Source organism: Caenorhabditis elegans, chromosome V (assembly GCF_000002985.6).
Source record: "Caenorhabditis elegans chromosome V".
Classification (NCBI taxonomy): domain Eukaryota; kingdom Metazoa; phylum Nematoda; class Chromadorea; order Rhabditida; family Rhabditidae; genus Caenorhabditis; species Caenorhabditis elegans.
The window spans coordinates 16,298,398-16,320,746 of NC_003283.11; the positions used below are offsets into that span (position 1 = coordinate 16,298,398).

At 34.8% G+C, this 22,349-nt stretch overlaps 8 protein-coding genes, 1 long non-coding RNA gene, 2 other non-coding genes and 1 pseudogene across 12 annotated transcripts; 9 read left to right on the plus strand and 3 right to left on the minus strand.

Annotated features, from left to right (window-relative positions):
• Nucleotides 1-571: 571 nt before the first annotated feature.
• Nucleotides 572-1,465, plus strand: srbc-84 (Serpentine Receptor, class BC (Class B-like); the record flags this gene model as incomplete). The annotated part of the gene is made up of 2 exons (NM_001028520.2): nucleotides 572-1,201; nucleotides 1,253-1,465. 2 exons carry the CDS (start codon nucleotides 572-574, stop codon nucleotides 1,463-1,465), a joined length of 843 nt encoding a protein of 280 aa, NP_001023691.2.
• Nucleotides 1,466-2,178: 713 nt separating this feature from the next.
• Nucleotides 2,179-3,134, plus strand: srbc-82 (Serpentine Receptor, class BC (Class B-like); the record flags this gene model as incomplete). Its single annotated transcript, NM_074716.2, has 2 exons — nucleotides 2,179-2,808; nucleotides 2,863-3,134. 2 exons carry the CDS (start codon nucleotides 2,179-2,181, stop codon nucleotides 3,079-3,081), a joined length of 849 nt encoding a protein of 282 aa, NP_507117.1. The 3' UTR covers nucleotides 3,082-3,134.
• A 272-nt stretch (nucleotides 3,135-3,406) lies between these two features.
• Nucleotides 3,407-4,154, minus strand: C31A11.13 (uncharacterized protein). The gene is made up of 2 exons (NM_001269773.2): nucleotides 4,016-4,154; nucleotides 3,407-3,961 (listed from the first exon to the last, which is right to left on the minus strand). The coding sequence occupies exons 1-2, from the start codon at nucleotides 4,025-4,027 to the stop codon at nucleotides 3,857-3,859; spliced, it is 117 nt and encodes a 38-aa protein (NP_001256702.1). The 5' UTR covers nucleotides 4,028-4,154; the 3' UTR covers nucleotides 3,407-3,856.
• Nucleotides 4,155-4,319: 165 nt separating this feature from the next.
• Nucleotides 4,320-7,762, plus strand: oac-6 (Nose resistant-to-fluoxetine protein N-terminal domain-containing protein). The gene is made up of 11 exons (NM_074717.5): nucleotides 4,320-4,440; nucleotides 4,495-4,681; nucleotides 4,736-4,878; nucleotides 5,140-5,599; nucleotides 5,662-5,943; nucleotides 5,993-6,272; nucleotides 6,321-6,539; nucleotides 7,094-7,188; nucleotides 7,233-7,378; nucleotides 7,432-7,517; nucleotides 7,564-7,762. The coding sequence occupies exons 1-11, from the start codon at nucleotides 4,372-4,374 to the stop codon at nucleotides 7,712-7,714; spliced, it is 2,118 nt and encodes a 705-aa protein (NP_507118.1). The 5' UTR covers nucleotides 4,320-4,371; the 3' UTR covers nucleotides 7,715-7,762.
• A 1,393-nt stretch (nucleotides 7,763-9,155) lies between these two features.
• On the plus strand, nucleotides 9,156-11,291 carry srxa-7 (G_PROTEIN_RECEP_F1_2 domain-containing protein). Its single transcript, NM_074718.2, has 4 exons — nucleotides 9,156-9,519; nucleotides 9,864-10,036; nucleotides 10,087-10,461; nucleotides 11,017-11,291. The coding sequence occupies exons 1-4, from the start codon at nucleotides 9,285-9,287 to the stop codon at nucleotides 11,224-11,226; spliced, it is 993 nt and encodes a 330-aa protein (NP_507119.1). The 5' UTR covers nucleotides 9,156-9,284; the 3' UTR covers nucleotides 11,227-11,291.
• A 116-nt stretch (nucleotides 11,292-11,407) lies between these two features.
• On the plus strand, nucleotides 11,408-16,378 carry oac-7 (Nose resistant-to-fluoxetine protein N-terminal domain-containing protein). The gene is made up of 11 exons (NM_074719.5): nucleotides 11,408-11,609; nucleotides 11,653-11,839; nucleotides 11,886-12,028; nucleotides 12,078-12,549; nucleotides 12,597-12,878; nucleotides 12,932-13,211; nucleotides 13,265-13,483; nucleotides 15,766-15,860; nucleotides 15,907-16,052; nucleotides 16,102-16,187; nucleotides 16,235-16,378. Exons 1-11 carry the CDS (start codon nucleotides 11,532-11,534, stop codon nucleotides 16,353-16,355), a joined length of 2,109 nt encoding a protein of 702 aa, NP_507120.3. The 5' UTR covers nucleotides 11,408-11,531; the 3' UTR covers nucleotides 16,356-16,378.
• Nucleotides 16,379-16,906: 528 nt separating this feature from the next.
• On the plus strand, nucleotides 16,907-18,829 carry str-214 (Serpentine receptor class r-10; the record flags this gene model as incomplete). The annotated part of the gene is made up of 4 exons (NM_074721.1): nucleotides 16,907-17,098; nucleotides 17,149-17,236; nucleotides 17,435-17,796; nucleotides 18,413-18,829. 4 exons carry the CDS (start codon nucleotides 16,907-16,909, stop codon nucleotides 18,827-18,829), a joined length of 1,059 nt encoding a protein of 352 aa, NP_507122.1.
• A 317-nt stretch (nucleotides 18,830-19,146) lies between these two features.
• srh-180 (Serpentine Receptor, class H) lies at nucleotides 19,147-20,419 on the plus strand. Its single transcript, NM_074722.2, has 4 exons — nucleotides 19,147-19,488; nucleotides 19,540-19,733; nucleotides 19,878-20,181; nucleotides 20,230-20,419. The coding sequence occupies exons 1-4, from the start codon at nucleotides 19,170-19,172 to the stop codon at nucleotides 20,406-20,408; spliced, it is 996 nt and encodes a 331-aa protein (NP_507123.1). The 5' UTR covers nucleotides 19,147-19,169; the 3' UTR covers nucleotides 20,409-20,419.
• A 209-nt stretch (nucleotides 20,420-20,628) lies between these two features.
• F57G8.14 lies at nucleotides 20,629-22,073 on the minus strand (annotated as a pseudogene). The gene is made up of 4 exons: nucleotides 22,016-22,073; nucleotides 21,562-21,664; nucleotides 21,115-21,319; nucleotides 20,629-20,909 (listed from the first exon to the last, which is right to left on the minus strand). Coding segments are annotated over exons 1-4 (647 nt in total).
• Nucleotides 20,631-22,022, minus strand: linc-59. The gene is made up of 6 exons (NR_102102.1): nucleotides 22,016-22,022; nucleotides 21,562-21,664; nucleotides 21,227-21,319; nucleotides 21,115-21,180; nucleotides 20,816-20,909; nucleotides 20,631-20,770 (listed from the first exon to the last, which is right to left on the minus strand). It is a non-coding gene; the product is annotated as a long non-coding RNA linc-59 (long non-coding RNA).
• On the plus strand, nucleotides 20,698-20,718 carry 21ur-13684. Its single transcript, NR_070073.1, has one exon.
• Nucleotides 20,749-20,769, plus strand: 21ur-12752. Its single transcript, NR_070074.1, has one exon.
• Nucleotides 22,074-22,349: the final 276 nt, after the last annotated feature.

A 22,349-nucleotide genomic window follows, 5' to 3' on the forward strand; every position in this document is an offset into this window, starting at 1 on the left:
GGAAACTATGGGAGTTGGCAAAAACCGGAAAAACTAAAAAGCATAACGAAACCTTAGAAAATCAAGTCCGTATCTTGAACCCTGAAAACAGTATAAAACTTATTGTTCTGAAAATCAACAAAAAATCCCGGTAGTTCAAGTTGTACATTTGAAAAAAAGACCACTAATTCGTGGTGAACTATATGAAATAAAACTGAAAACTGTAGGCTTACAAATGCAAAATGTAACAATCCAAAGAAAATAAGTCCATTTCCGTGAAAATTTACATTTTGAGCAACTCCGCTGGTTTCAAAAGCAAGGAAAATAAAAACTGATCAACATTTGCGTGTTATAAACAAATCGGTTTCTCCAAGCGAAAAGAAAACACATTTTTTGAACTTTCTTATTCAGATACATATATGTTTTATTAGTAATCTAGAGATATGCCAGTAAACCAAGCACATTTCTGACCTCCGGCTCGTCGCTTTGCCTAGACTTATTCTCTTCTTTATTCATTTAGTTATAATTTCCTTATTCATACACGTTTTTATTCCTTTTGTTGAATATACATTCTCTCTCTCTCGGTCGCATCATGCTCTTCTTTTTCGTCGGCAGTTTCCTGACACTTTTATTTGCCATAACCGCTAGTTTCTTAAATATTATGCTATTGTTTTCAATACTATATTTGAAACGAATACCTGTCAAGTCTAGTATGTCACTAATCTACTACAAGTTCGGCATTGATGCCTTTTATACCCTGAGCCTATTTTTTGCTAGATTATATTTAATTTTCACGCAAACTTCCTCTGACAATTTTATCAAAAATTTGAGTTTCTATTTGATTTGGATATCCTCATCTTTTGGTAGTTTACGAGCGACCGTTGCCCTTTCGATATCAATCGAGAGAGCCGTGGCCACTTTATTCCCAATTTTCTACTACAATTATCGACAAAACCTTTTAAATTGTTTTGTATGGTTTTTCATAATATGTATTGTTTCAATTGATCAATATATTCTTTTCGGAGTTTGTGACGTTGTTATAGACACCCCGCTAGACTGTGACAGTTTCCTGTGTGCCATGAACCAGTGTTACACTACATATTGGTTATTACATGAACGAATTACTACCTTTTCCAATGTATTTTTTTCTGCGGTTGTTACTTTTCGATTGTTTATTTGGAATCATTTTTTCAGTACCCAAGTGAGCAACACAATTTCAAGAGTAAGTTTCCAAAAGCTAACTTTTCAGTGGAAGGCTACAGAAACTTTTCAGGCCACCCGTATTGCACTTTTCGATGCTTTTATTGTAATAGTTTTCTATGCTGTTCCCTACTTTATTTTTGCTCATGTATACACTATATATTCTAATATAGCTGGATCATTGACACTTGCGACAAAAACTGCTGGTTTTGTTATTGAAGCATTGATAACTTTTCAAATTCTGTTTGGTACGAAAAAAATTTCACAAATTGGTATCACACCGTAATTTTCAATTTTTGCCACTTTTTGCGAATAAATTTTTGCTGTCCTGAAGTTTTTACAATTTTCAAATTGGAAGCCAATTGCCGGATTTGAAACTGAAATTATTGGTCTTATAAATTTTTTTCCACCCTACGCAAACAGCGGAGTTCACGCCAATATGCACAGCGCGGCGATCGGCGACGCCGCGCCGCGCTGCTATTACATGGAAGCCCTCAATTCGAATAAATAATTGTACAAAAATCTTCAAAATTTAAAAACTGACCAGTAAAAAGTGAACTGAAGATTTCAAAATTTATATAAAAAACGAACAATATTATGCACAAAATTGTCCGGTTAGTCACCCAAAACTAACACTTTAGTTTTGACCTTAAACTGATGAAACGTAGCATGAAAAAAATTAAAGTTTTTTACTATGCTATTTGGTAATTTTGGCACCATAGCAGCAGTTTTTAACAATTTCCTCACTGGCGCTACTCCACCTTTAATGCAAACAAAACTGCTCTATTTGAACTACGTCTTTCTAATTATGAGTACACTAACATTAAAACATGGTCTGGAAAGTCTTCAAAGAACCACACAAATTTCCGCTTCACGGCTTCTAATATTTATACACAAAGTATATATAGGTGTTATACTACGTTATATTTTGATAATTTCCTTATTGTTACATATTCTCACACCTCTTGTCAGATATACATTCTTTCACTCCGTCACATCATGCTCTTCTTTTTCGTCAGCAGTTTTCTCGCAGCTTTATTCTCCATAACCTCCTGCTACTTCAATGTGTTCATATTGTTCTCAATACTATATTTGAAACGAATACCTGTCAAGTCTAGTATGTCACTAATCTACTACAAATTAGGTATTGATGCCTTTTATACCCTCAGTTTATTTTTTAATAAATTATATTCAATTTTGATGAAAATTTCCGCCGACAGTTCTATCAGAAATTTGATTTTCTACTTGATTTGGATATCCACATCTCTTGGAAATTTACGTGCGACCGTTGCACTTTTGATATCATTCGAGAGAGCCGTGGCCACTCTATTTCCAGTTTTCTATCACAATTATCGACAAAAACTTTCAAATTGTATTGTATGGTTTTTAATTATTTTATTGATTTTATTCGATCAATATATGCTGTTTGGATTTTGTGACGTTGTTATAGACACACCGCTAGACTGTTATAATTTTCTGTGTACTATGAACCAGTGTTATGCCACCTATTGGTTGTCACATGAGCGAATTTTTTCATTTTCCAATGTATTTTTTTCTGCTGTCGTTTCTTTTCGCTTGTTTATTTGGAATCACTTCTTCAGTACTCAAGTGAGCAACACAATTTCAAGAGTAAGTTTCCAGAAGCAGACCTTTTTAGTTAGACTACTGAATTTTTTTTTTCAGGCCACCCGTAATGCACTTTTCGATTCTTTTATTGTTATAGCTTTTAATGTTATCCCCAACTTCATGTTTGCTAGTTTTTACACTATAATTTTGGAAAAAGTTGGAGAATTGACTGTTGCCACGAAGACTGCTGGTTTTATGATTGAAGCATTGATAACTTTTCAAATTTTGTTTGGTTCGAAAAAAGTTGGACCAGCAGTTGTCACACCTCAATCGTAGCTTTTTAAAAATAAATTCCCAACTGTAATTTTTTAATGAACTTTTTGATTAGATTTTCTACGTTCTCGTCTCTTATTAACATTTCAAAACAGGAAAAAATTATCAAGAAACATGTGAAATTAACGGCGAATTCCTGCAATAAGAAAACAGAAAAAATTGTGTTTGTAGCGGACACTAGTTCAAGTGATACAGTTAAAATAAGAGTTTCAAAATCTTGCAGTGTACTTTGTGTAGTCTAACTGATTGTAAAACCGCTTCCACAAATTCTAGCTGTAGTAGTTCAAAGCAATTACAAAAACTGGATCTAGTAATGGCTAGATTTTTTTTTGAAATCGGAAGAGTTTTATTAATTTTCCCTGTGTTGCTTTAATTACGATATATTTTCAATTATTTAAAACAAAACGATACTCCACCATTAATGTTCAGTCCAAAAAATTGAACTTTGCAGTCGTGGGCGTCTTATCAGTTCGAAATTTGAGTTCTTTAACAAAATTGATATGAAACAAAATGATTTGTTGGAAAATGTAGACGGAAAACAATAAAACTGTCTGAAAATTTGAAATACCAAAAAATAGACGAAACAAGAACAGGTTACACAAATAAAGAATAGATTCAAACTTTCCAAAAAACTATAAAGAACGTCTCTTGTTGAAGGAGCGCTACAATACAATTTACTATTAGTTTGAATCAAAAACTATTCAAAAAAATGTTCAGTAAAAATAGCAAGTGATTACTGGCATTTGGAGAAAATAGTCATCCCAAGTCTGAATAAAATTTAAAAATTGTGAAAATAATGGTTGAACTTAATGTTCAAAGTTGCCTTATCAGTTTGAAGTTTGTGATGTGATAAGGAATCGGAACATGACAATACAGGATTAATCTGGAAATTTGAATTTTCAAAGATCACGAGCATCTTGGCAGAAAGATCACCTACGACTTTATTCATGCAGCGGACATTATACAGGTACACAAACAAATTGGCTTGCCCGGGGTGTGTCGTCCTACTGATATTGATCTAGTACTATTAGGATTATTGTCTTAATGTATAGGAGCAGAGTACGAAAAGTTAGGATTGAAAATGACAATTTCCAGGAGGTTCCAAAACACACTTGGTAATAAACTAATTTTTTGTAATTATTACAGATGATTTCATATTTTTTTTCTTATCACGAATGATTCACGAACCGGCTCAATGAAACATCGTCACTTGTACGCATTTTCCTGATAAGACCTGAAATATAAAAAAGATGATTGAATGTACAATTTAGTTTTTGTAGCTGGGTGTAAAACATGAAAATTGCTCCTTTCCTGTTTTTCATAGTTTGTCTTTTTGCAACTGTGTTTTGTGAAAATTGGAAGGTGAGTTTTAATTATTTAAATTTTTTTTCAAAATTTTCAGCTTTTTTTTTACAGGAAGTATTCCTAGCTAAAGCTGCTGATCAGAAAATCACAGGAGTTAGTGAACAATGTGCAAATGACACTGAAACGTGGCAGAAGTCTTTGAAAATGGTGGCTGAGTTATCTGCAGAATGTTTAATTGAGCAAAAGTGTACAAAGGAGGAATTGAAAACGATCGAAGATAATTTTTATGCGGTTGAACGTTAGTTTTTGAATAATACATAAAACCGACAACTAAATATTTTTTATATTTCAGAATACGATGCTTGGGGTAAAATCCCGCTAACTGGGCTATTCCAGCTCCCAATATTATTTGATGGGTCTTATCAAGAATGTGAGCGGATAAGTGGGAAGAAGTATGCGACAAATTATTGCTATATGGTTTTGATGCCAGGAAAAGTGAGTTAATTTTAAATTATTTTTCTATTGGAAAGGCACGAGGAGCCAGAAAGTCCCATTTCGGTTTGATCTTCGAAAAATGCGGGAGTAGAGACGCAGGCATCTCATCTGATTTCGCATGGTTAATAGCGTGCTGACGTCACAATTTTCTTGAAAAATACTTCCGCATTTCTGTAGATCAAACTGTACAGCGTGACACCACGTGGAAAGGTTTACGAAAAACCTAACCTGTCACCTGATCTCAAGCCAATAGAATTCCAGAATGCGACGTGTCACATGTCAGATGGTTTACCAACTACATTTTTCTTCCGGGGAGCTGTTTGCATGCCATACTCCTGCAGTGAACAAGATCTTCCAACAGTCTATAATCAAGTCTCCGATCAACCATTCACTGCGTGTGCAGCATTTTGTTCAAGCTACCCCGTTAAGAAAACTCCCGCATTTTGGGGATTCACTTCTTTTATGGCTGTGATGATTGGTATTGCTTTGTTGGCAACAGTTATTGATTATTTGAAAGATGCGCTGAAAAAAGAGGATGAGAAAAGGGAGGATAGTCGAATTCTGCAAATCCTTCTAACATTTTCATTATGGACTAATGCAGAGCTGCTATTGAGTGTGAAAGAGCAAAAACCAGGATTTATAAAATGTTTGGATTGTATTCGATTCCTATCTATGCTGTGGGTTGTTACAGGACACACATTTTCTTATTTAACAACTCCAGGTAAATCTTGATTTGACACACAAGCATAGCTACGATAAAGTTTCAAAAACTTCAAATTTCAGACCAAATCGAATCGATTCTCCCATTCTTCGGTCGATTCTGGAATCATCTTGTTATGAATGCATTCTACTCAGTGGATACATTTTTCTTATTATCAGGACTCGTTGTTTCATATCTCTTTTTCAAAACCAAACTCAAAGTATCTCAAATCAAAAGCCCAATCACATGGATCCTTTTCTACGTGCATAGATATCTCCGATTGACTCCTCCACTAATGTTTTTCCTTGGATTCTTTGTGGTTTATGGCAAATATTTTCAAGGTCCCGGGGTAGCATCACAATTGAGTAAGTTCAGAATATTGTTTTTTTTTGGCTAACTAGTAAAAAATTCTAGATCAACAAAATGGCGAAGTGGATACTTGTCAAACATACTGGTGGAAAAATTTGATCTACATTAACAATCTTATGTCGGGTGATACCCAGTGCTACGGAATCACATGGTACCTGGGAGCAGACACTCAGCTTTACCTAGTTGCTCCAATTTTCCTTATCGGGCTGTATTTCTCGTTTGCCATTGGAACAGCACTCCTTACCGCAGCTACAATCGGAAGTGTTATCACAGTATATATTTTGTTCAGCACCTACGATCTACCTGCAGACTTTTTCGGAAATGGGTATGACTGGCTTTAATCGAAATAAAAAAAAAACTTATTGATTTTTAGTGATGCGACCCACTTCTACGACATGATTTATATAAAGCCTTGGATCAGATGTCCCCCATATTTTGTCGGGATACTTGTCGGGTATTTACTTGCAACTTATGGAAAAAGGAAGCTTCGATTGAATTGGGCACTTGCAGTAACTGGATGGATTGTGGCTTTTTCATTGGGAGCATTGTGTATATTCTCAACTTATGATTACGATAATAAAGTTAAATGGAGGTAAGACTAAGCCTTCCGTGAGGGTAAAAAAAAGGTAGGGCACGTTGATACCCTTTTTTACCCTTTACCCGAACAGGGACACATTACCCTATGTCTCCACGTAATAATACGAATTTTAAGTATTATTCACTTTATTTGTCAAATTTTCGTTTTTAGAAATGAAATTTCTATGAAAATTGGGCATAGGGTAGGGTAGGGTAGGGCAGAGGGTAGGGTAGGGAGGGTAAAAACTCACCCTCATAGAAGGCTTAGGTAAGACACATGTATTTACGGAAGACAGATAATAAGTATGAAATTTGGTTCAAAAAGTTGAGGGTCTCTTTCAGACTTGGGTACTTGGGTACCTCAGGCTCTGAAACAGGCATTTTAAAGTTTTTTTTTTTCTGGCAGACTTCATGATCAAAATTCATTAAAGAGAGGTCACCAAGTTCTTTTACTACCTAGTTAAGGTATAAGATCCGAATATTGTAACTGAATCGAACCGGTATCTGAACAAAGTCAAAGTCATGTCTGAATTTTCATCGGTATTAGACACCAATTTCTCTTCTTTTCAGTATCTTCTCCCGTGCAACCTACTACAACTTCTCCCGTCTGGCCTGGTCTTTTGCACTCTCCTGGGTTATTGTTGCTAACCATATGGGATGGGGAGGTACCGTATCCCTACAGTAACCACAAATGACCTAGCTATTTCAGGCCCCATTGACGCCTTCATGTCCCATCCAATGTGGCAACCATTTGGAAGACTTTCTTATTGTGCCTACATTGTTCATTACGTTGTGTTATACATGTACCTGATGATTGGAGACGCCAGTATTCATTTTTATTCCAGTTTTCAAATTGTAAGTCGGATATTAAATTTTAAAAAAGATAAGATCTGAATTTATATTTGCAGTTCATGTATTACGCTGTTCCAACAACCGTACTGTCCTATATTTTTGCATTTTTCTGGAGTTGCCTATTCGAAATTCCATTTTTAAAGTAGGTTTTTTGGATGAACGGTGAAACATTAATCTTGGAGCTTTAGACTCGAAAAAATGCTGATCGAATTGATAATTGGAGGAGCCAGAGATCGGAATCGGGAAGATATTGAGAAGCAGAAGACACTTCTTAAAACCAAAGAGAATGAGTTGTGGGCTGTGGAAGAAACTGTACAATCTACAAATGAAAAGTTTTAGGAAACCTATTTTTAAATATTTTTGTACATAAAGTTTTAGATTGTTTTACTTAATTTTTGATAGAAATTTTCATTTTTGCATTTTATCAGTTTGAGTAGGCTCGCTGTTGCAAGAGTTTGGAGCTCACAAAATGTGGCATACAAAGTATGCAAAATAATTTTCACTTCCAAGTACGGAAATACAAAATACGTTGGATTCTGATAGTTAGAACCGGTGCCAGATAACTCAAAAAAGAAAAAAAATAAGTAAACTAAATTTCAAAAGCACAAACTAATAAATTCCAAAAAACTTCGAGTTGTTCTCGATTATTGACTTTATAAATCATGTTATTTCGTTACTACTTTTGCACCACTTTTATGATGTTTATTTTTGACATATCTGTTGAAAACATGATCATAAAGCATACTTTTTTGAAAACTGGATCTTTTCCTTTTATGCAAGGCAGTAAACAAAATAAGATGTCGTTGAATTATGGGTTGGTTCCCAGTTCCGCCAATCTATACTGCGCTCTGAAATGTACTGAATCTAGGGAACTGGAATCGTGAGTTTTCTGTTTTGAAAAAAAATTTTATCTGAAAATTTTATGTTTTTTTTTAATTATTAATTTTATAGAAAATTGTTTCGAAACTTTTTCAAAAAATATGCAAGTTTTATGTTAGGGTTCCGAATAAATTTTTTCAATGAGATTTTCGTGGAAATATATTTTTTAGGCTGAAAATCGGGAAGCTAAATTTTTACAATTCTAGATTTTTTTGAAACTTGAAAATCAATTTTTAAGCTTTTCTTAAACAAAGAAAATAGTTTATATGAATGTTTCCAATCTCCTTTTTATAGTTTGAGCGTTCATTCAATATTCGCGTGTTAAACCTTGAGCTCAATTTTAAAGGAGAAGTACATTTTGCTGCTCTATATTCTTCTATAACTTCTCAAATTGTTCTCATGATCTAGTTAATTTTGAAGCGTTTTTGGCACGCATTCATGAATATTTTCAAGAAAAAAGATGTCCACAATTCTTTAATCAACCACAATTTCCATTAAATCTGAAAAGGTAATCATTTTTCGTTTTATTATATTGTTAAGAGAAAATCATATATTCTTCAAAAATTAGTATTTCTTCAAAATAATGTCATCTGAATGTTTGTATACAGTTGTAATTCTAAAAACATTGATAGTTTTGCTGAAATTCCAGAATTCCAATATGTCACTATTTTCTGACTAATCTGAGCTCTAAAATATATACCTTGACCCGTTTAGTCATGCTTTCTACTTTCTACTGTAGCCCACTTCCGTCCTTAAAAAAATCACGTGAAACACTTTGAACCGGGTGTCAAAATTAATCAAATCTCACAAACACATTTGCGCAAATCAGAAATTCCCCAAATTGTTGTTGTTGTGGATAAAAGGTAACACCTTGCATAAGTTGTAACTCAATAAGCCTGCCGATAACACAATAAACCAAACGTGTTTCTATATTTTGAGCGTTCTTCCTGATAACTGACTAGAAGAGCAAAAGCTCGAAAAGCCTTGGGATCAAGCTGCTTATTATCTTCTGTTCAAAGACCTAATCAATATGTTTGAGCACATTCCAATGTTTCACGTCGTTTGTCAATTTGTTTTTTGTATTCTGGCAATTTTATTCATGGTGTATGATATTGCATTATTGATGGCAACATATGCCTATCGGAACGATCAAAATATTCCATTTGCCTATTTAATTGTGATGAATGTTTGTGGAGTTCTGTGTAAAATTGCGTTCATCACAGATTTCGCGACATATTTGGCATTGCCGTATTATGAGTATTTGTGTGAGTTTTATTACAAATTTGAAATCATTTTACACACTGACCAATCAGCGATGCGCAAAGGGCGAAGCCAACGTCGCTGATTGGTGGACTTTTATTTATAGAAGTTCGGATATCGAATGAAAAATTTTGAAAATCTGAAAAAATAATTGTAGAGCTTTTCACCCACTTTTTACATCATCTGTAGCACATAGCCGAATAGAAATTTGTGTTTCCAAAAGATCGAAGCAGCCGACAATGTTTTCCTAACCCGTAAGATGTCGAGCGCCGTGGAATGCATTATTTCAGACCTAGTAGCCACAGTCATTGAAATTTTGTGAAAAACTTAATAAACTATATTTTTCCAGCATACCGTGAAATGATTGGACGTGAATTCACAATGCTCGGCACATTGACATATTTTATTCCAATGTGCGTCAGTGTTCTCATGACGATGAATCGATTTTTCATCGTGATCCGGCCGACAGATCAACGAGTTTTCGGTCAACGAAGGATCTTTTTCTATAGCTTTTTGATTTTGGTGAGCTTGAGTGTTTACGATTTCAATACAATTAAATATAAAACTTTCAGATCCTCTGCTTCACTCTCCTCCTGATCCCTCGTCTCTCCTACTGCCCAGTCAACTTCCTCGCTAGTACACTGGTCTTCCTGACGGCATGTGCTCCAGAAAGACATCCTGTGACAAAATTCACAAATATCAATGCAATCTGGGTGCCGACGACCCTTCTAGTCATCAATGTCCTTATGATGCTCCATTTGAAAGCTCACCGCTATGATTTTTACACGAGGATACGGCAAAAATCGTCGGTTATTTCAATGCTGTCTTCGAGCAGCTTGGCGCAGAGTCAACTGAAAAGGGAGAATATGCTCATGCGGCAGACGGTTGCAATCACAGTTGGACTGTCGTTTTATGAAGTTGGATCTCTGTTAATGAGAACGTTTCCTGTAAGTTTGATTCAAAGGAAAATTTACAAAATGCTCCGTTTTAAAATCGTCGTGTCAAAGTTTTTTGGAAATTCATATAGGAATTTAGATTATTCTTCTTTTTGAAAATTAACTTGTTTTTTATTAAAAAATTACGAAAGTTTCTCAAAAACTGAATTTAACCTCAATATCAGCACAGGTCGTTTTTGAGCAACTTTTCGGTTTTTCAAACTGAAAGTAAATTTATTTTTAAAAATTGTAAATGTTTTTCTAGATGACTATTTTAATTTCCAAAAAAAACTTCGACACGACGCTGAGAAAAATAAATTTATAGCACACCTCTGCAGTTTGTTTGTCTTGTTCCCTCAGCGGATCATGCGCAGCCGACATCAGTCGAGGAACGCGTGGGCCACTTAATTCGATGATCGCGGTCCTCGATCGATGTCGGCTGCGCATTCTTTTCCCAGCAAATCTACAAAACTGTCCAATTGGGTAGGGAAAACCAAATTTTACAGCCAAAATGCACTTCAATATAATGAGCATATAATCTTTAAATATGTATCTGTCAATTTCCAGGACGCGTATAACAGTCTACCTCAATACGTGCGGGATTTAACATTTTATTTTCGCCTTGAGACCATATGTGCCATAAACTTTTTCGTCTACTATTTGGGAAGTCCGTCAACGCGAAAAATGCTCAAAAAATATTTGGGCGCAGAAGTGAAGAAGGAATTCAGTACTAGAAAAGTGTCCAGTACATTTCAAATGTCTCGGATAGAAAATTGAAGTTTATTTTAATTTTTTCAAGTAAATGCATTTCGTCTATCCTTATAATAAAAATTAAACCAAAACACACTTGTTGGGTGCACGTAGGACTGAGAAGAGACGCAGACAGTCTGACAGTCACACAATTGCGTAATACTACATAAGACAGTTGAGTGTTGATCTTTTGACCAAATTTTCGACCGAAAAATTTATTGAGAATTTGTCATTGGAAAATGAATTGACGGATTATGCTTATGAATTGTTGAATTTTCACAAAAAAAAATTCGATTCTCATTAGCCTACACATTTTTTATTCAGTTCAAAAAATGCTTTACAAATATTTTTACATTTTTCTTTTCACTTTTGCAATTTTTATCGGAACTTTGGAAGCTGATAGCTGGGAGGTTTGTGATTTTAATTTGGACTGCACTTGTTAACAAGTTTCAGAAAATTTTAAAATCCGAGAATGCTTCAAATTCTTTGAATGAAGTGAATGCTCAATGCGCAAATGATACTCGAACTTGGTTACAATCTCTGAAACTAGTTGCAGAAGTTTCTGTGGATTGCTTGATTTCGAGGAAGTGCAACAAAAAAGAGATTCAAATTATTAAGGATAACTTTTATGCGATCGAACGTGAGTTTTTGCTCTTTTATATTGGAAAAGTATGAAAATGTTTCAGAGCTCGACGCATTTGGTAAACTCCCCTCATCAGGTATCTTCGAAGTTCCTCTGATCTTCGATGGATCTTACCAAGAATGCCAAAGAATTAGTGGTAAAAAATATGAAACGAATTATTGCTACTTGGTCTTGGTTCCTGGCAGAGTAGGGATTTTCTATTTTTTTTTCGGCTTTTGCTTACTCTGTAATTCAGAACTCATCCTGCTCTATAGGCGGAGGTGGTGGCTTCTTGCCTAGCGCCGCGTTTTTCAGAAGTGCCACGTGTATGTCTGTATCGTGTACTTCTGAGGATCTCCCGCAACTTTTTAATCAACTTCCGCTGATGCCATTTACGGCTTGTGCAGCATTTTGTTCAAGTTTTCCAGTTGAGAAGGACTCGGCGTTCTGGGGGTTCTCTGCATTTATGTGCGTTATGATATCAATTTTGGTTCTGGCAACTTTTATTGATTATCTCAAAGATGCTATGAAAAATGAGCATTCCCCGCCGCCACAACCAAATTTGATCATGAAAATGTTGCTGACATTTTCATTATGGACGAATGCGGGGGTGTTATTGAGCGTGAAGGAGCAGAAGCCTGGATTTATAAAATGCTTGGACTGCATTCGGTTTTTGTCAATGCTATGGGTTGTTACAGGACACACGTTTACGTTTGTGATACCTCCAGGTAGGATGTTTGTATCAAAATATCTACTCAAACACCTGTTGTTCCAGATACATTACTCTCTATGTCACACTTCACCGATCACTTCTGGAATCACCTCCTACTCAACGCATTTGTCTCCGTTGACACTTTCTTCCTGCTGTCTGGAATCGTCGTTGCTTACCTATTCTTCAAGCAAAAGCATAAATCATCTCAAATCAAAAGCCCACTTACTTGGATCATATTCTACATGCATAGATATCTCCGGTTAACTCCTCCATACATGATTTTCATTGGTTTTTATATTGTCTACGGGAAATACGTGCAAGGTCCATTTTCGGCTAGTCAGTTTAGTGAGTTTGAAAGTACTTCTCAATTTTTTTGACTTTATAAAACAAATTTTCAGACACCCTGCTCTCTAGCATCGCAACTTGTGAATCGTACTGGTGGAAGAATTTGTTTTACATCAACAACATGGGAGATTCCAGTACAGCCTGCTATGCACCGTCATGGTATTTGGCAGTTGATACTCAACTATACATTTTTGCACCAATAATCCTAGTTGGTCTCTACTACTCGGCGATAATTGGGAGTAGCTTGATAGCAGTTGGAATGATCGGAAGTTTGGTTACTGTCTATATTTTGTATAGTATTTATGACTTGCCAGCTGATTTTTTTGGAAATGGGTAAGTTCAAATTTTCTGGCACATTCGGAAAATTTGCAATTTATAATTTCCAGAAACACCAATCTTCTATACGATATGATTTATCACAAGCCATGGATCCGATGTCCTCCGTATCTTATAGGTCTTCTTATTGGCTACGGTCTAGCTGTATTTGGTCAAAGAAAAATCCGGATTCATTGGTTCCTTGCGGTGATTGGATGGCTTGTGGCTTTTGGTCTTGGAATGGCATGCATGTTTTCCACATATGATTACGACAAAGGTGCTTACTGGAGGTAATGGGAAAGTTTTATTGATACTGAAGTTTGGTTGGAGATTTGAAACAAGAAATAATAGTAAAAAGTATGATATTGCAGTACCAAATGTAATTTTTGTTTCTTGGTCCAAAAAGATTAAAAAAATTTAAAATGTGAAATATGTACAGTGCTGGCCAAAAAGATATCCACTTTTGGTTTTTTGTGTGTAACTTTTTTCTCAAGCATCCATTTGACTTGAATTTTTCCGTGTGCATAAAGCGAAATGTTACGCAAATTTGCGGACCAAACATTACATGATTATCGATTTTTTCTGAATTTTATTTCAATTTTTTGATTTTTTCGTTTTTCCAATTTTCATTATTTTTTTTGAATTATCAATAAAACGCACTCTGTTTGTTGCACTGGATTTGTTTGGTTGATAAATTATTTTTAAGGTATGGTAAAATCTGTTGGGTGTAAAAATCTTTCCTTGGACGTCAAGAAAGCCATTGTAGCTGGCTTCGAACAAGGAATACCCACGAAAATGCTCGCGCTGCAAATTCAACGTTCTCCGTCGACTATTTGGAAAGTAATCAAGAAGTACCAAACTGAGGTGAGTTCGAAAAATATTATTTTTTAATAATAAATGTTTAGAAATCCGTCGCTTTGAGAATCTCGCCCGGCAGGCCTCGAGTGACAACCCATAGGATGGATCGCAACATCCTCCGATCAGCAAGAGAAGATCCGCATAGGACCGCCACGGATATTCAAATGATTATAAGTTCTCCAAATGAACCTGTACCAAGTAAACGAACTGTTCGTCGACGTTTACAGCAAGCAGGACTACACGGACGAAAGCCAGTCAAGAAACCGTTCATCAGTAAGAAAAATCGCATGGCTCGAGTTGCGTGGGCAAAAGCGCATCTTCGTTGGGGACGTCAGGAATGGGCTAAACACATCTGGTCTGACGAAAGCAAGTTCAATTTGTTCGGGAGTGATGGAAATTCCTGGGTACGTCGTCCTGTTGGCTCTAGGTACTCTCCAAAGTATCAATGCCCAACCGTTAAGCATGGAGGTGGGAGCGTCATGGTGTGGGGGTGCTTCACCAGCACTTCCATGGGCCCACTAAGGAGAATCCAAAGCATTATGGATCGTTTTCAATACGAAAACATCTTGGAAACTACAATGCGACCCTGGGCACTTCAAAATGTGGGCCGTGGCTTCGTGTTTCAGCAGGATAACGATCCTAAGCATACTTCTCTTCATGTGCGTTCCTGGTTTCAACGTCGTCGTGTGCATTTGCTCGATTGGCCAAGTCAGTCTCCGGACTTGAATCCAATAGAGCATTTGTGGGAAGAGTTGGAAAGACGTCTTGGAGGTATTCGGGCTTCAAATGCAGATGCCAAATTCAACCAGTTGGAAAACGCTTGGAAAGCTATCCCCATGTCAGTTATTCACAAGCTGATCGACTCGATGCCACGTCGTTGTCAAGCTGTTATTGATGCAAACGGATACGCGACAAAGTATTAAGCATAATTATGTTGTTTTTAAATCCAATTGCTCATATTCCGGTACTTTAATTGTCATTTCCTTGCAACCTCGGTTTTTTCAATATTTCTAGTTTTTCGATTTTTTTGAATTTTTCTGAAGTTTTTTCAAAATCTGTTGAACATTTTTGATGAATATTGTGTTTTTAGATTTTGTGAACACTGTGGTGAAGTTTCAAAACAAAATAACCACTTAGAAAAAAGTTACACACAAAAAACCAAAAGTGGATATCTTTTTGGCCAGCACTGTATATGTAAATAGCGCCAGAAGGGGATTTTGTTAAAATAAACGCATAACGCTTCAAGAAGACTTACTAAAGTGAAACATAGGAAAGTTTTGAAGTTTTACAAAGCTTCAAATTTTAAAAAAAGTTGGACTAAATGCTTCATATTTTTTTCATTATTTTCCAGATGTTTTGAAATTTCGGAAACTCAAAAAGTTTCCACAGTTATCTAGCAATATTCAAAAATGTCAGAAATTTCTAGAAATTTCTAATTATTTTCAGAAGATTTTTGGACTTTCCAGTTGATTAAAAAAGTTTCAAGACTATTGTAGAAGTCTCTAGAAATGTTTTTTTTAATTAGAGATTTTCAGAACTTTCCAGATTTTTCAGTTTTCTAACAATTTTCCATACGTTTCAAAGTATTTCAGCAAAATTCAAATTTTCATGAGAGTTCTAGAAATTTTTTTCAGAACTTTCCTCAAACTTTCCAGAATTTTTCAAAAAACATTTTTAGAGCTTTTCAGCAAAAAATCTAGGAAAAGATTTCCAGCATCTTTGCCCGAGCCACCTACTACAACTTTTCGCGGATAGCCTGGTCTATTGCAGTTTCCTGGGTTATTGTTGCAAACCATATGGGATGGGGAGGTACCGTAACTCTACAGTAACTTTTTAAAGTATAGTTTCGTTGCAGGCCCCATCGATGCATTTATGTCCCATCCGATGTGGCAGCCACTTGGGAGACTGTCATATTGCGCGTATATTGTACACTTTTTCACACTTTTTTGGTACCTAAATATTAATGATTCCAGTATGCATTTTTACTCAACGTTTCAAGTGGTGAGTTTGAGATTTTTATTTTTAATTTGAATAAAATTCAAAAATTCAGTTTATTTACTACGCGGTGCCGGCATGCCTCCTGTCCTACATTTTCGCTTTCTTCTGGAGCTCATTATTTGAAATTCCGATACTGAAGTAGGTAGCATCCGACATCTCGCGGGCCAAAAATTGTATTATTTCAGACTGAAGAAAATGATGATTGAAGCAATTCTCCAAAGAAACCAACGGTCAGAACTCACACAGGTGGAAACTTTAGTACAAGAGAGCAACGCGGGAAGTGAAGAGCAATTGATAAGATTATGAAAATAAAGTATTTTAATATACCATATTTTTGAAATGTTTTTGTTTTCAATGGCTTGTTGCGATTGCCAAAATTTTAAAAATATGAAATTTGTGAAAATTCTAAGTAATTTCGCATGTACCGCCCCCTACAATGTTTTAATACAAATAATTTTTTAAAAAATTATAGTATAAAAATGTAGGAAATTTTTTTTTGCCGACTTCCAAAACTATGAGTGGCAAAAACTGAGTAATTGTCACTTTTTGACAGTAAATAAAAATATTTAAAAAATGTTTTTGAAAAGTTTCATTATAATATTCGGTCATTTTGGCGCCATTCTGGTAGTTTTTACCATTTTTCCCACTGGCGTAACTCCACTTTTAAATGCTAATATGACTGGCCTACAAAACTTCAAAATACTTAACGTGATGAAAAATACTAGAAAACAATTCTAGGCATCAATTTGTTATCACAAACAAGTAAAAAAAATTCCCAAAAGAAATGGATCTCATCTATGCTCAACCAACCCTGATATTCTTACATTCGATTGTTTTACAACTGTACGAATTTTTCAATGGCCTCCTGGAAACAGCTCCAAGACAATATCCAGATCATGGGAGCCGGCGTTGCTTTATTTTTGAATTGCATCCTGATTAACATTATTACTAAGCATTCACCAAAAGAAATTGGTGATTATAAATATTTGATGTTATTTATTTCATGTTTTGAAATAACATATTCTCTGCTTGATGTATTAGTTCAGCCTGTAGGTTTTTTGAAATTTTTTTTAGAAATCTAAAGTATCTCAGATTTCAGATGTTCCACTCATTCCAAGCAACATTTGTGTTAATCGTAGACACATCAATGTCTAAAATTGATAAGCTTTTTTGGCAAACTTTTGCATGTAAGGAATATAAATATGGTGCAGGGCAAAAAAAATAGTCACGTGGAGTCAGAATGTCCCAGATCTTCAAAAAATGCGGGAGGTGAGGCGCAGACATCTCAACGTGCTGACGTCACAATTTTTGTGGGAAAAATTCCCGCATTTTTTGTAGATCATACGGCAATGAGACAGCCTGACACCACGTGCTAATAGTTTTAGTTATCTACGCTGATTTCTTCGCATCCACCATGGCAATATTCTCCATTCATTTTGCATATCGGTACTGGGCTATCAGCGGTGTTAACGAAAATATGTTGAAATGGTTTCGAAGGCCTCGAATTTTCATTTGGCTTCTTGCACCATGTTTATTCTCGGCAATTTGGACAATTGATATCACTGCTGGATGCCTTCCACGCAAAAGTTCAAATGATTATTTGAGAGATAGTATGTCGGAAAGACTTGGCTTGAACGTCAGTGAAATTGTATATTTTGCTCCATATTTTTATGAGTTCAATGAGAATGGTGAAAAAGAAATTTTTTGGCCAGCTCTGGCTGCACTCTTTTTGAACTCATCTACTATTGTAAGTGTATCGATTTAGTCTAGAAACACTTTAAAATCCGCTCCAACGTCTTTGGAAATACTCGAATTTCGCGCCAAAATTTCAGAAAGTTTTTGAAAATTTTTTAAACTTTCTCTCGTTCCTTACTTCTTCTCGTAAAAAAGAAACATCTCGAGAATTTTTCAATTTCTGATTGTGAGATTTTTTTCTGAAATGATTAGAATTGTTTTCCAAAATTTATATCAAAATTTCAATATTGTTTAATTTGTTCACTATAATGATTTTTGTATTTCGCGCCAAAGTTTTCGCTCAACGTTCTGGAAAACATTAAATTTTGCAGCCAGCTTTTCGGAAATAGTAAAATTTCGCACCAGGCAGTCCCATTGGAGTCAGGCTGGCCCATTACGGTTTGATCTACAAAAAATGCGGGAATTTTTTCCCAAAAAATGTGACGTCAGCACGCTCTTCAGCATGCAAAAACAGTTGAGAAGTCTGCGTCTCTTCTCCCGCATTATTCGAAGATCAAACCAAAATGGGACACTTTCGCCAAAATTTCTCCAATTTTTTAAAATTTTATTTTCTCTTTTTGATAACTTTTTAAAATTTCGCACCAACTTACATCGCTACTGTTTTCCAGATTATATCTCTTGTGTTTTCAATCTACTATGGAGTAAAATGTTGGCGAAGAATGCACGCAATTTTTTCCAGTTCCTCTTCCCAGTTTCAAAATATTCATAGCCAGCTATTCTACGCTTTGGTTGCTCAAACAATGATTCCAGTATTCTTAATGCACATACCAGTTCTCACAATGTTCATTTTTTCATTAATGGAGATTGATGCTGGATCTTTCAGCAGTATCGTATCAATGACAATTGCACTATTTCCAACTTTAGATCCACTGCCAACTATGATCATTGTGTCTCAATATCGGAATGTGATCAAGAATTACTTTATATCTCGGTTCAAAAAATTCCGTAATTCAAAGTGCGGAAAGTTTCTAAAAAGGAAGAAAAAAAGAGTAAACCGCAATACGGCTGTCGTACTCCAGAGCTAACTCTCGGGACATTGTAAAACAATATGTTTTCTGTAATAATGTATATATTCTGACATAAATTTTTTTGTAGCGAATTCTCATTCTTATTCCCAAAACAATAACCAAAATTAAATATTTCCAAATTACAGCAATGCCTGCTTTGTGCCTGCTTGCAAAACACAATTTTTCAGAAAAAAAAACACTTTTTTTTTCAATCGGAGCTATCGGAGCACAATAATCAAATTTTGAGCGCAAAAATTATTTGACTTGACAGCTGGATTTTTTGTGAATACTAGTCGCCAATTTAGTTTTCTTTTTTTTTCCATTCCATGATCATTGAGTAACACTCTCTCCAAATTTTATGTGCTCGGAAAACTTGAGTTTCATTGAAACTGACATTTTCTATGCAACAACTCTTCATATTTTCACAGGAATTGGAGTTCCTGTGCACTTATTCGGTGTTTATATTATTGTTGCTCGGACTCCGAGCAAGATGAGCTCTGTCAAACTTAGCATGTTCCTCCTCCTTTTTGCTGGAGCATTTATGGAGTTGTTTTTAAGTTTCTTTGCTATTCCAGTATTAACTCTTCCCTCTTGTGCAATATATACACTTGGATTTGGTCAAGTCATAGGGGTGCCTACAGAAGTTCAGGCTTATATTGGGTACAGTGTAGTTGGAGGTAATTTTCAGAACAAAATTTGTGATAGAAAAAAATTGAAAACATTTCCAGTAACGGGTATAACCATTCTCGTGTTTTTTGAAGAACGATATCATCAATTAGTCAATGGGCATAGATCGAATGGAATCAGAAGCTGCTCAAGAGTTATCTATATTGTTATTCACTATATGTATTCTGCTGCATATATAATTCCAGTTTTTCTGAATATTCTTAATCAAACAATGGCAAAATTGGCCATAAAAAAGGTAAGGCTTTCCATGGTGCACTAACAAAAATTGTCTAAACTTAGTTATCAAGTTGCGGGAAATTACCGAGAAGCTCCTATTTAGGTGTCTTTAAAGGAAATCTAGGCAAACCGCCACTATTGTACCATAAGAATGGTTTTTTAGGCAATTCCTTGTATCCCGCTGAAAATCCTTAGCCGACCTGATTTTTCTGTCATTTCAATTAACAATTTTACTTTGTGTTTTTGCATTGTTACTTTCTTTTCAATTGTTGGATTTCAAGTTTTCCTCCTGGTCAGTGCAATTTGTTGGAAATTATTTCATATGGTATCCCAGTCAGAAGCTACAAACCGTCTTCAAAAGCAATTCTTCTACGCTTTATGTCTACAGGTTTTTATTCCGGTTTTTGTGCTAACTTTTCCAATGATTTATGTTGTTCTGACAAGTTGGTTTGAGTATTATAATCAAGGTAATTGAAATATTCAATTCAGAATATCTTAATATTAGCAAACTTCAGCTGCAACCAACACTGCTCTAACTATAATTTCTACTCACGGAATTCTCTCGACTTTGACTATGCTCATTGTGCACACGCCTTATCGTAAAGCCGCTACGGAAATACTCTGTTTTAATTGTAAAAAAGCTGAAAAAAACGCAAATAATTCTCAGCAAATTTGGAGAACTGTTAACAAATAAAAATTGTTTTGATTGTCAGTTAGTTTTTTGTAATTTCCAACAAAATTTCAAATTTTTCAAGAGTCATCTGTAGTTTTTATTGCTTCAAAATTAAAAAAAAACAGTTACGAGAATTAATCAATTTTTACCATTGCTTGAAAAGTTTCATTTTTCTCCGTTTTGTTTCAGCCCTATTCCAAAATTTTTTCTTTCTGTGATAAATAAAGTTTGTTCTACATTGTTCAAAATTTCAAAAATGTATTCATTGTTTCAAATAAAAAATTAAACTTCCAAACTTTTTATACATTATGTATCACTGTTGCGGATGGTCCAGGATTCCATCGTTTCGGATAGAAATTGCTTTCCGCCGTTTGAAATTTCACCTGGAATTAGGGAGAAAATTAGTGAAACAAACTTATTCTAATTACTTTGTCGTCCGTTTATTGTATATTGCGATAGAATACCCTTCTTTGGTTTTTTGAAACAAATTTCCAATTGCCCATCTAAACGATGAGAAAGGTGCTGAAAGTATCTATGTAGCATCTTGTGACAGGTGGAGAAGCGCCAAAATTTTTTTATTTTGTTGAAAAAAATAGCCTAGATTTAGCTCAAATTTTGATTTATGAGGCCGGAATTTTAAGAATGTTTTAGAATTGCGAAAGTTTAGCGAAATTTAAGTTTTTGCTGAAAATTTTTATTTGTTTTATGATATTCATTTTCTACATACCTATTTAACATTTTGTATCACTTTAACGGCTCCATTATAATCGGATTTCGTCATTTGGTACCGAACCTGCAATTATAGATATACTGAAATCTGGGATCAATATTCTAATCACCTTATCATTGGTTTCTTTTATGTCTCTGTAGAATATCAATTTTTCATTTCTTGACAGATTTCCCAGGCGACCATCCAAATGTCGATGATGGCGCTAAAATTTTAATGTAGATTTTACAATAATATTGATGGCCTAGTGTCTTCTAATACATAGTAAGAACAGAAAATAGTTTAACTATACGAAATGTTTAGATGATTTTTTTTTTCAGTTTTCCTCTAGCGCGATGTAAATCAAAATGGCCCAATTTTTACTTTACAAGCGAACGTCTAACTTTGACCACCATTTTTTTTAATTCTGTTTTCAGAGCGTAAACATTATACTTAACAAAGACTGACCTGTGATTAAAACGGAACTGATCAGGAAAATTTTGACAAAAAATTTCAGAAAAAGCAGGGGGGCCTCAACACAAGAAGCCTACACGCCGTATCAGGAGAGTATCTGAAAATATGATATATAAATGTAATTAATCGGAATTTTTTCCGTTTATAACTTTTGTGGAACTTTCAAAAATAAAATATTGAAATAATATTTTTAACGATTTTTTTGGCATTTTTCAAAAGTAATTCCAAGACCTGAGAAGTTATCAAAAAATAGCAACAGTGAGAAGTTATCAAAAAATGGCAATTGTTTTAGTCACATTTTTTGAAAATTTTGAAATTGATTTTCCTATTCAAATTTACTTTTCAAAAAATTAAAAGATCATTACACAAATAAGCAGTAATCCAGTTTGAAACTGAAACTGAAACTGTAAAACTTTCAGACATTTACAGAGAAAAACTGAAAACTCACAAATTTTGCAAAAAATCCGAAGGAAGAGGGCGCCACACAGGCACCCTATAGAAGAATGATATATTTTTCAAAATTTCGAAAACTAATTGAGGTCAGAACCAATCGAGATACGTATCCTTTTTTTAATTTATTTACGATATCTTAAAAATTTATCTTGTACTGTTCCGTCTGGTTTTACGGAAGTTTTTTTTTAAACTGATGAAAAAACAGATTGGCCCAATTTCTATGGGGCCTTTTTTTTGTTTAGGACATATTTGTGCGACAGCGGGCTTCGTCAAGATTGAGAAGGAAAAATTAAATTTAAATTGTTTATTTTATTGGGAAAATTATTGAC

What these genes read in the sequence shown, in the direction of transcription:
- oac-6 (NM_074717.5), top strand. Translation starts at nt 4,372, where the DNA reads ATGAAAATTGCTCCTTTCCTGTTTTTCATAGTTTGTCTTTTTGCAACT. An exon ending in TGGTTTTGATGCCAGGAAAA is followed by an intron (nt 4,879 to 5,139) that starts GTGAGTTAATTT and finishes ATAGAATTCCAG; the next exon opens with AATGCGACGTGTCACATGTC. An exon ending in CGGGGTAGCATCACAATTGA is followed by an intron (nt 5,944 to 5,992) that starts GTAAGTTCAGAA and finishes AAAAAATTCTAG; the next exon opens with ATCAACAAAATGGCGAAGTG.
- srxa-7 (NM_074718.2), top strand. Translation starts at nt 9,285, where the DNA reads ATGTTTGAGCACATTCCAATGTTTCACGTCGTTTGTCAATTTGTTTTT. An exon ending in TCTATAGCTTTTTGATTTTG is followed by an intron (nt 10,037 to 10,086) that starts GTGAGCTTGAGT and finishes TAAAACTTTCAG; the next exon opens with ATCCTCTGCTTCACTCTCCT. An exon ending in TGTTAATGAGAACGTTTCCT is followed by an intron (nt 10,462 to 11,016) that starts GTAAGTTTGATT and finishes GTCAATTTCCAG; the next exon opens with GACGCGTATAACAGTCTACC.
- oac-7 (NM_074719.5), top strand. Translation starts at nt 11,532, where the DNA reads ATGCTTTACAAATATTTTTACATTTTTCTTTTCACTTTTGCAATTTTT. An exon ending in TGGAAGCTGATAGCTGGGAG is followed by an intron (nt 11,610 to 11,652) that starts GTTTGTGATTTT and finishes AACAAGTTTCAG; the next exon opens with AAAATTTTAAAATCCGAGAA. An exon ending in TACGTTTGTGATACCTCCAG is followed by an intron (nt 12,550 to 12,596) that starts GTAGGATGTTTG and finishes CTGTTGTTCCAG; the next exon opens with ATACATTACTCTCTATGTCA.
- srh-180 (NM_074722.2), top strand. Translation starts at nt 19,170, where the DNA reads ATGTGCTCGGAAAACTTGAGTTTCATTGAAACTGACATTTTCTATGCA. An exon ending in TGGGTACAGTGTAGTTGGAG is followed by an intron (nt 19,489 to 19,539) that starts GTAATTTTCAGA and finishes AAACATTTCCAG; the next exon opens with TAACGGGTATAACCATTCTC. An exon ending in GTTTGAGTATTATAATCAAG is followed by an intron (nt 20,182 to 20,229) that starts GTAATTGAAATA and finishes AGCAAACTTCAG; the next exon opens with CTGCAACCAACACTGCTCTA.